The sequence below is a fragment of the Varanus komodoensis genome, unplaced genomic scaffold (genome assembly GCF_004798865.1).
Source record: "Varanus komodoensis strain SLA01 unplaced genomic scaffold, ASM479886v1 scaffold16, whole genome shotgun sequence".
NCBI lineage: Eukaryota > Metazoa > Chordata > Lepidosauria > Squamata > Varanidae > Varanus > Varanus komodoensis.
In genome coordinates, this window is record NW_025335468.1 from 4,667,660 (window position 1) to 4,678,716 (window position 11,057).

The 11,057-nt window shown below is 43.5% G+C and overlaps 1 protein-coding gene across 1 annotated transcript in view; it reads right to left on the bottom strand.

Moving 5' to 3' along the window:
• Positions 1 to 2,390: 2,390 nt before the first annotated feature.
• CDHR5 (cadherin related family member 5) overlaps positions 2,391 to 11,057 on the bottom strand; it is a 27,968-nt gene continuing 19,301 nt past the window's right edge. The window contains exons 9-10 of the mRNA XM_044426074.1: positions 3,984 to 4,123; positions 2,391 to 2,891 (exon numbers count right to left, since the gene is read on the bottom strand). Coding sequence (XP_044282009.1) covers positions 2,391 to 2,891; positions 3,984 to 4,123 — 641 coding nt within the window. The remainder of the gene's footprint in view (positions 2,892 to 3,983; positions 4,124 to 11,057) is intronic.

The following is an 11,057-nucleotide window of genomic DNA, read 5'->3' on the forward strand; positions in this document are numbered from 1 at the left end:
TATTTCTGATCCACTGCAAGTACTTTCACTAAGAGAAGGAGCACTTCCACACATTGGTCTATTCCACACAAGGCACTCCAGAGGAGAGGCCACTACCAGGCTGCTGAGTTGAAACAAGGGGAGGAAGCTGGGGAAATCAGCTACCTTTGGGACTGTTCCACGGAGTTTTGCTACCTGAGGTCAAAGAGCAAGTGGTATCCTTCCCTGCACGCAAGTCAAAGTGCACAGTACATGAAGCTGGGAGAGTTTTTCTGGCACATGTGACAGACTCTCCCAAAGCGCCTGTTTAAAGCACACAGTGAAGATGGCAAAGAGATGGCAGCAGGCCCTCTTGGTGTGGTGGGGTACGGGGCGTTTGGTAATTGGCAGCTTCACCCTGCTTCATGGGAGGACTGGCCCTGGCATCTCCTAGGCCTGCCTGACCATTTTACTTCTTATAATAGACTTAAATGAAATGATCTTACGGGAGACCAGAAAGAGCATTGCTTTTTTTAAAAAAAGCACTTATCTTGTCATTTGCCACCCCCTCTAAGTGATTATCACAGAAAGTTTAAACAATCAACATAATTAGATGCTAATATTTTCCTCTGATTGACATCTGCAGTCCATCTTACAGAGACTCTCTTGTGCTTTTGTCTACCTTCTTTGAGTCAAACACTACTTGTCAGTGTTGACTTTGCTGCGGAAGCACAATATTTTTGCACTCTTTGATCATTGCTGTATCTCATTGTCTACAGAATTTCTAATACACTTCTAATGTCACAGTCATATTAAGCACCAGTTTTTTTTGTTGTTTTTTAAATGTAGCTTACATAGGGCAGTTAGATAATGAGTGAATCCACGATTTATCAGATTTCTTTTTTAATTTCTCTTTTATCAACAGTGAAGAACCATTCTGCTACAGATGAAGAAAATATTTGACTTTTGGTATATTTCTTGTGTATTTAATTTAATTTTCCTAGTGTAATACACCATGGTGTCATCGCAGCATACCATCAAGTCATCAGTTTGATGGCTGTTCTCTTGCAAATATGCACATAAAAGATGGCAAGATACTGTGTGTCTCTTGTCATGCTTTTTAACACTTTAAGAGAAAAGCTTAGTATAACTGTTGATATGAATAGACCCTAATGCATTGCTTCAGCTTTTTTATTAAAAAGTGGAAGATCTTGAATACATTACTTGGGGAAAAAACAGAACAAGGACAAACAAGCTGTGTGGGTGTTCAAAAAGCAAAAAGACTACTTATTTAAATAGTGGTTCTACAGCTTAGTCTAAAGCTTATTTACTCAGAAGTAAGTCCCATTCCTGGCAAATTATTTCTAGTGAGTGTATTTAGTCCCAGAATCCTGGAGGGCACCAGGTTTGCAAAGACTGGTATGAAGCCTTGACTGGAGGCACTGCTTAAATGCACATCCGAGCAAACTGGCACTCTCCAAATGCTCCGGCCTACACTCTCGTCAGCGTTAGGGCACACAGCTGATGGTGGACCAAAGTGCTGAAGGCCAAAGTATCCAAAAGGCCACAAGTTGTCCACTCTGGCTGAAAGAATAAGGTTCCATTCCTGCTCAACTATTTCTTGGTGAGTCTGTTTAGGATTGCAACCATGTGCAGCAATCGTGTGTCACCTTGGAGTAATTTTCATCAAACTCAATGGGGCTTACTTCTGAGGCGTCATGCATAAGACTGCACTGTGAGCTACCAATTTTACAGACTTTAGCTGACTGTGCTTAGTGTATTTTCAGAGATGAATAGTTGCAATTGAGAAAGTTAGTTGTGCAAGGCCATAAGATAAAACTATTGGCTCTTGGATCCAATCCTGTAATGGCATGTCATAGTGCAATGAAATTTTTGTGAAGGAGATACGAATCCCATTAATTAGTACATCTTTTCCTGGCTTCAAAACATGCTTCTGAAAAGAACATGTCAGCTTTGCTCCTTAAACAACTTGTGCCAGTGTTAAACTGATGTCAGGGTGTTCTTCCATATGTTGGCTTTTGCTGGTGACTGGCACAAGGAAACCAACAAACCAGATATCCGCAGGCTGATCACTGATAGGCTGAACATACTAGCAGAATCAGTTGGGAAATGGCAGCCATTGCTTAGAAGGAAGCCAGCAGCTGTAGCTGTGCTAACAAATTCTTGTGGGTTCAATGGGAAGGCGTGGATTTAGTTTTCAGCCAGAGGCTTTATAGTCCAGGAAAGTGCAATGTATTCCTGAATCCCAGGGCAAAGAGTGCCCACGGACCCTTGATGAATGCTGCTCATTGACTGACCAGAATCCCACTGCTCTGCAAACAGCTGCAAATAAGCTAGTCAGAAAACACTGGTGAAGAAAACACACAACTCCTCTTAGGGAATCTTGGAAAGAACTTTTTACTGTGCTGGCTCTACAAATCAACGCTCCTGGCTTCCATATCCCAAAAGAGCTGGATGGCAGGAGGATCAGCTCCCTGCAGCTGGGCTTCTCCTGGAGTGATGTGCATGCCACCGCCATCACCACTGCTTTCACTGTCCTGGTCACTGTTGTCGTCTTCAACAGCGTTGCTCATATGTGGTTCCACATCATTGTCGTCTTCAATCACCAGGACATCATCCTTAGCTTCTGGGTCAATGTCCTCCTTAAACCACACCGCCTTGTAGCCGTTGTCTGACATCCTCCTGTCTTTCGTGAGAATGGATCGTACTTCCTTTGAGCTGTCTGTCTCCTCATCTTTTTCTGCCTTCTCCAGGATTGCATCAAAGGCTCTTTCTGCCGGGCTTTTTCCCAAGGGAGCCAAGGTGTCTGGAAAGCTGCTCATAGCCGCAATGCTTGCTGACAACAAGCTGCCCTTTCCAACCGAGTCAAACTTTTCATCATTTTGGAAGTTGGTGTTGACGAAGCCTTCAAACTGCAAAAGAAGGACAAAGGTTTTCACTGCTGCACAAATCACCCCATCTTTAAAAAGGACTGAACCTGATCTCTAGGAGTTCTGAGTCTATATAATTACAAGCTGATTCACACAATCATGTTTGAGGCAAGACTGCTGCCAGAGTTTACTTCCCCTGTTGATTTTAATGGGATAAAGTAACCCTGGGAAAGGTTACATGATGGTGGTATGGAGCATGTAGCAGATCTGTTGGAACAACACACCATCTCAAGCAGCTGATAATCTTGACTTGTTGGGAAGGCTGGTATGAAGCTTCGCCCTGATGGGCAACTTTTGGCCCTCCAGATGTTTTGCCCTATATCTCCCATTAGTCTTAGCCAGCATAACTCATGGTGAGGGATCATGGGAGCTGTAGACCAGAACATCTGGAGGGCCACAAGTTGCCTACCCTGGCTGAGTACATAAGGATCCACTGAAAATACTGCAAGTCAATGACACACATACCAAAGCTCACCTGTGATGGCTAAGTGTGCAACTGACATATTTATTTATTTATTAGCTTTGCTTGAAGGCTGCTCATAAACATTGCACCCTCTGCATGATGATTTTGCATGATAATTTCATTAGATCAGGGGATTAAAAGAATTGCTGTTTTGTTGGCCTATCGTAAAGCCTGTAGCAGCTGCGTGCATTACTGCGATTACTTCACAGGGCCTGAAAAACGGTGCTCACAGCTTGCTCAGCGTTCTGTCACTTTCACTCATTTGATGACACATATGATGAGAGTCCAGGTAAAGGAGGCTAGGAATCCTGTGCCACACGACAAACATCAACCAGCAATTGCTGTTGTTCACAAGTCAGCACTGAGCTTTGCTGTTGTACCAAGCATGTCCCCTTGCAATGCGAAGGCCACACAATAGTTTACAATGCTGTGATTATGCAGCAGTTGTGAAATTCCATCCACTCACAGCATATGTAGCGGAGAGTGTGAATGAGGATATTTGTAAAGAGAACCACACTGCTCTTCTTTACAGCAAAGACTTCGGATTTGCCTGTGCCCCTGGAAACAACCAGCCAACCAACCAAACCAATGTACAGCAGAGTTCCACTTACTTTGCAGCTGCTCCTTTTCATCTTGTAATACCTGTAGGAGACCAGTCCGAGCAGCACTAGTGCGACTGCCAATAAACAACCCAGAGTCACACCCAGAGCAGTCATGTCTTGGACTGTATACATACGGGATGTAAGTACACCTACAAAGGAAACAAAGACATCTCATGTGCCTAAGCATCACACCCAAAGGAGCTGTTTTAGCTATTCCACAGCAACCAAAGTGTCATCCTAACGGTGATTTTTTAAAAAATTACTGTTTTTGTTCTTTATATACCAAACTGAAACCTAGGATGGACCAAAGGAACAGTAGTCCTGAGCAACATCTGTAGTGACTTGTCTGACCAAACTAAACAGGCTATTATATTAAAAAAAAATCTTCAAGAAGCCTTAATGAATCTGGGTCCCTTCCACAAATGGAAGGAGCTTTTTTTTCATAGATGGGCAAGTCTAACCCAAAATCTTGTTCCTATTTACCACAGGTGGCAGGGATGGGGTCTATTTACAAAGGATGCATGAGTATTCTTTTAGTTTCTGACGCAAATTGAATGAGCATTCACTTAAACAATGGCTGCCTTCCTCTTTCTAGTTTCCATGCCACATAAATTACGTCCGATAGTGATGCATTTAAAATACTGGCATTTTATGTGGCCTACTTTTTTATACTGAACAACATGTGTTTGTGTTGATATAAAAGGAGGGAAACTTATACTAGAGATGGGGAGGCACACAAAATCTTCTGCTCTTCACATGTTTTGAACAGTGCACTCTGGGTAATATGTGGAACAGGCCATAATGCATTACTATGTGATTTCTGAGTTCTTGATTTCTTCCCTTGATTCTGAGCTCTTCAAGATCCTTAATGTAAGATACCTGAAAGCATTCTTTGGAAGTATGAACTGGTTTCCACCAATTTTCCAGCCAAATGAAAACACATGCTATGTTTTCTTCTGTTGACTTGGTTTTGATTGCTGTAGGAATTTGTACTTTCTCATTTCACAGTTCACATCCTTATGCCATAACTGTTATGCAATACTTTTAAAGCTTAATAAGAATATGTCCAACCATTAGTACGTCATGGCTATAATCTCTAGTGCCATGGACTTTGAATATTGCTTGTAAATTTCAATTACCCCAGTTTATCATTAACATGAGCTGAAATGGCTGGTACATCTATTAAATCTTACCTCTCAGAAACTAAAAATATTTCAATGGAGACAATTTACAGCTCCACTGCACTGTGACTGGTTCAGGGAAATTTGATGCAATTTGCTTAGTTCACAATGGGCATTTCAGAAAACAAACCAAGAATTAATTAATCAATCAAAGAATAGAATCTGTTGATAAAATTTTAGAGCAAAAAGTTCCAAGACAATATCTATCCCTTTTTCTCAGTGTTATAACTGCACAAACACATTAATTCCTTTTTAATGTTGTTTACTTGTGACATATTTATTTGGGCATTTCCCCACTCTTTTTAACAATAAACGATATTTAGAAAGAAAAAGGTTCAGCAGCAATAAAACCAGGGTCTGCCTTTTAAGACCATGAGTAAGATGAGTTTAATGGTGAAGGGCATAGTTCTCACGCAGAAGGCCCCAGGTAAAATGAAAGGTGGCAAGGTCACAAATGTACCCCAGCCTTGAAACCTGGAGGAGCCACTGCCAGTGAGTACAAACAAGGATAGGTTAAATGAGCCGAGGCAGGTCTTGGCAATACTAAGAGGGTTCATATATTCTAATTATTCCTACTGCCTACAAGGTTTAATAGAAATCCTGCCAAAGTTAATAAGAAAAATTCTACTGGCTTTTACTGGTTCTGAACCCAGCTGCATTCATCCCAGGAAAGAAATAACAATCTAAGTGGAATATTGTTTGTTGCTCGTTTCATATCTTAAAGGCCATATAAAGTGGCAGTCCATTGTCCGACAAGATCAATGGAAGGCTTTTCTTATTAGTAGGATGGCCACAATAAGGTTGGATGTAGACTTCAGAACATCCCCTAGTACTTCACAGAGGAATCCCTTGATACCAAACACTTGGAAATAGGAAGGACAGCAGCTATAAACAGAAAGAATGTTAGGCTCAGAGGCCTAATTCCAGACACATTATTATCCCTTAGCTTTGCCTGAGACCAGCTGCCATCTGAAACTAATGTCACAATATAATGTCCCCTATAACAGATTGGAAGTGTGATTTACAGTGTCTTGCTCTGTATGGGATGGGCAGGGAGCGGGGTTGGCCGCACTTCTCTTTTCCACTTTGGGGAAAATTCAGGAAGTTGTGGCACCAAAGAGAGGAAGTGCACAGCATTCAAACATTTGCAGAAGAAACAAGGTAAGAGGTACTCCAGTGGTGGGCATCCAGTGGTCCTCCAGATGATGCCAGATACTAGCTCCTGCTTTCCCTGACACAGAGCAGTCATGTTTCCTCTTTGACTGTCCTCTGTTTGTCGGGCTGTTGATGGGTGCCCTGCATTTTGAAGGCATCTTCTGTTTGAAGGGCCAGGTGGTCCAAACCCATTGGAAAGATAAAGAACCACTGAAGGAAACATTGAACTTTGAAGCTGCACATCCACCATTTGCAGCTGAGCAGCAGAGGATGCAGGCGCAGCCTTTTCAATGCAATTAGATGAGTTGCATTTTTATTTGAATGATGACACTGTCTGAATCTGTACCTCTATAGCTAAATTATAGCAATGATGATGTTAATTGGCACCCACTTCTCATTTTGATGATATATATTCTCTGTTTGAGTGGCTCATAGGTGACCACCCAAGGATGATGGGAGTTGGAGTCCAACCAATTTTGGAAGAGTACAGGATTGCCCTCCCCAAAGGCAAACAATATGGGGTAAGGATTGCTGTGTGGGAAGATTTCCATTTTGCATTAAAAAAGGGAATGATGAATGAGTGGCCTTATGCCTGAATGGTAAATTGGAGGCATGTTCAGCCCCTGCTGAATTTTATATATATATATATATATATATATATAATTTATAGGCTAAATTGCCCACCCACCCTTCACACATACATCTAATCTCTTCATATATAAGGAAATGGATTAAAAAAGAGAGGAAACAGAAAGAAAAATAGGGAGCAAAGCATTTCAGCAAAGCAAGATACTGCTGGCCATCAAGGGTGTGTGCAGTCTTCTATGCACAGGCCACCTTAGTCTGCCCAGCATCCAGAACAGCATCCAGAACAGGTGGCCACAGAACTACTTCTGAATCCCTTCAAGTGCCGCATTGCTGTTCTTTCCAGCTCCCTTATTTCTGCAACATATGTGGGTCTTTGCAGCATGCATGGGCATCCCATGCAGCAGGATGTCTCCCACAACAGCCACGCTTTTCTTGTTGTGCACTGGCTCTGCTTCAATGACCTTCCACTTCTTACTTGCCATCACACAAGGCTTGCAGGTCTTCCTCTGCAGGCTGCCTTCTCGTCCAGCCTCAAGCACCTGAAAGTGGCCCCATCGTTCCACCACCTCCACAGGTGCAGAGTGCCCTCTAGTTCTTTGGTTCCTAACTGTCACCCTTTCCCGGGGAGTTTCCTCTGCTTCGTTTCCCCTTGCTGCAGGATTCTCCTGTTCTCCTTCCGGTTGTTGCTCTTCCAGTTCCTGGGTTTCCACTTGGCCTCCATCACTTTGTCTAAGAACTCTTCTTCTTTTCTTACTGCCTTGTGCCAGGATTGGGGCATAAGTGACCCTGCAAGTGCTTGCAGAACCAGGAACGCCTTTCCAGGCATTTGCAAGGAACCGCTGAGGAGCAGTTACGAAGTGCAGCTGGAGACCCTCATGGCCACCATCAAAGGCTTCTCTGCACTGCTGCTCTTTGCCACAGCAATGCAAGTGGTGCTGGTGACTCCTTGTGCTCTGGTCTCTGCATCGTTAGGCCCTGCCTCAGTTCGTTCCCACCTCTCTCGAGCCCTGCTCCAGTTTTCCCCCGCCTTGCTCCAGCCCTGCTCCAGCTCGTTCCCACCTTGCTCCAGCCTGCGCCCTTCCCACTGTTCCCGTCCTCCTCTAAGCAGCCCCTGCCTCACTCCTGCCACTCTTCCCTTCGCTGTTTTGACTCACTAGTAAACTGATCGTGGAACTGTTCTTGGACTCTCTCCCTGTGTGTGAGTGGTCTGCCTTGCCGCTTGGCTCTGGACTCTGCTTGAGCCTGCGCCATGGGCCTGGCATTCTGACCCTCCCTGCTGCCTCCCATGCCCCGGCCCTCACACCCTGGGGGTGAACACCCAGCCTTTTCCTTCCTTCCTTCCTTCCACTTGTGGCATGGGTAGGCTGTGTTGATCTCAAGTAAGAGCACACATGTGCACGGACCTTGCACATTTGTGCATTTTTAAATGCTTTGTCCTGTGGGCCTGAGCCCTGGATCCTTTCTGGTACCTGTGGCTCTCTCTGTTGCATCTTTCCCCAGCCTTTCCTCCCTCCTTCTCCCCTTCTCCCCATATGGGCTCACCTCCCACCCTGCCACATCATGGAACTAGACTGAGGGCCAGAGGAGGTTCTTGAGCTTCACATTTCCCGCTTCTGTGCAATATCTCAACCAGTTTCAATTTTTAATCAGCATTTGAAGACTTTTGTTTCCCTTGATCTTGAATCAGTTCCGCTAAATCTCCTTCCTACCACGTCCCTCCTCTTTATCTGTTAGATTGTAAGACTGTGGACAAGGGCAGTCTTTAATTTTATTTATTGTACAGTGCTTTGTTTTGAGACTGATGCAGAAATAATTCACAATGATAATTTAATTGTTTATATTGATTTATGCTATACTTTTATATGCTCTATTTAAGCTATAGCCTTTCATTTAAAAGGTATAGCACATTGCAGTGGCTGTCCACTTAGAAGGGAGCACAATGGGAATTGCTTCAAGGGATCTGGGCAGAGGACTGCAGCCTAAAGCAGCTGATGGCATTATTTTGTCATGTAATAGCAGCGCCACTTTAAGGGGAGCCGTCTGGGTCCTGTGCAATAAATAAGTAACAAGGATGTAATAAGCTGATTGGAAAAACCTCAGGGGCCTCTAGATGAAGGGCTCCTGGTGCTGCAAATGCTGTTCTATTCTCTGTTTCATAATGCATTTTTGGAGGTAAGAGAAAAGACCCAAGAAGTGCTGGGAAAACACAGGAGGATGAAGATGACATCTTCCTGTATGAACCGACCTGGTACCTTTGACCTGCAGCTGAGACCCTTCTGAGGGAGCCCCTCTTCAGGATACAAGGAGGGGGGCAACAAGAAGGGCCTTTTCGGGAGTGGCATCTTGACCTTGGAATGCGCTCCCCAGAGAGGTCCGCCTGGCGCCGTCGTTATTTGTTTTTCGGCGCCAGGCGAAGACCTTTTTATTTAAGCAGTATTTTAAATGTTAATATTATTGAATTTTATTTGGCCAGGGCGGCTTGTTTTATAGTGTATGTTTTATATTATATATTTGTATTTTATTGTATATATTTTCAAATGTTATTTTAATTTTTTGTTGTAAGCCGCCCCGAGGCTTCGGCGAATGGGGCGGCATAAAAATGTTTTAATAAATAAAAATAAATAAATAAATATGGCTTGTTATGAAATTACTATTTCTGTTACTGGGTGCATTTTTATTTTACTGTTCTAATGTTTTATTGTTATTGGTCATTATGTTTTTATATTGTATGTATAATTTTATTGTTGTAACCCACAACAATAAAATGCATGGTTTATCATGATAGGAGTAAGCCTGGTCTTGCATACTTCCTCCCTCCTTTCCTCCTCCCACACAACTTTGAGAAAGACCTCAAAAGTCTTTTCTTCTAAACGATCAGACAGTGATTAAAATTAACTATGGTTTCTCTGAAATTATCCTCCTTCAAAACACCAGTTCTGAAGCTGGCCTGTTAAAATCTATCCTAGCTTGTTTTGTGGTAAGCAAGCACCATCTGTGTTGACGTTTAGTTGCCTCCTCAAGATGTTCCAATCCCCCTAGGGGATGATCCAGCTAGTATGGCCCAGGGATCAGTTTATCACACTTTAACTGTTCTGTGTTTTGCTTTTATTATTTCTGTTTACAGCTTTGGGAGTTTACTAGAAAGCAATAGAGACCTGTTGGGAACAAGTGGGGCAGTTGTTCTTGGCACAGACTCCCAGGTCACACTGATCTGGACTCATTGGAGGAGGCAGAGGGGCCCTGGGAATGTAAGACTTCAGACTTGGAGATGGGAGAAGTGGAGCAGCTTATCTCAAGACTGCTGTTTCCAGGTGCTGAGACAGCCTCTGGGAATAACCAAGATGCGCATCTGTCAGGAAGGTCTAGGAGAGGAGTTCTCAGAGCCAGATGAAGCTGGTACAAGTCTTGACCCATGACACAGTTTTGGGAGAGGAGGGCCGGCCAACGAGAGGGACAGTGTACAGAGATAGGCATGTTTGTTTCCAAAGGGCCCCTCCCAGAGAGATGGGGCTTAGGAATACCCAAAAAGAGGGTTCCTGGAAGTAGTTGCTAGACTGAGTTCAACATACCTCTCTGTGCATGTTCAGAGATTCATTCAGTGGTGATTGAATTTAATGGATATACTTTGGTGAACAAAGAACTTTCACAAAGGAATAGTCTGTGCCCTTGGAATGTGCAAAGGGAAGAAAAGCCAGCTCTCAACAGTACATGCCCATAATTAAATAAATTAATAGCTACTCTCGATTTCCTGATGAGTTGATGTCCTTTGGGTACTGGGCTTTGGCATTTTAGAAGATGTAAGTGTGGCTGCTGAAGTTTTATAATATTTTTAAAACTTTTTAAAGGTTTTTTTAGTTGTTGGTTTTGATTCTGCTATTGAGTGTTTGATTTTTGCAGTCTGGGAAGAAATGAGTAAAGTAGAAAGGGAAGTCCTACCTATCTTCACAGATATGTCTGGGTTAGTAGCTCCAGAATGGGAAACTGTTTGAGCAATAGGCTTACCTGCCTCAGTGGAAGGTTTGCCCGCTCCAGCTGTGGGCTTTCCAGTGTCAACTGTGGGCTTGCCCGTTCCAGCTGTGGGCTTTCCAGTGTCAACCGTGGGCTTGCCCGTTCCAGCTGTGGGCTTTCCAGTGTCAACCGTGGGCTTGCCAGTGTCAGC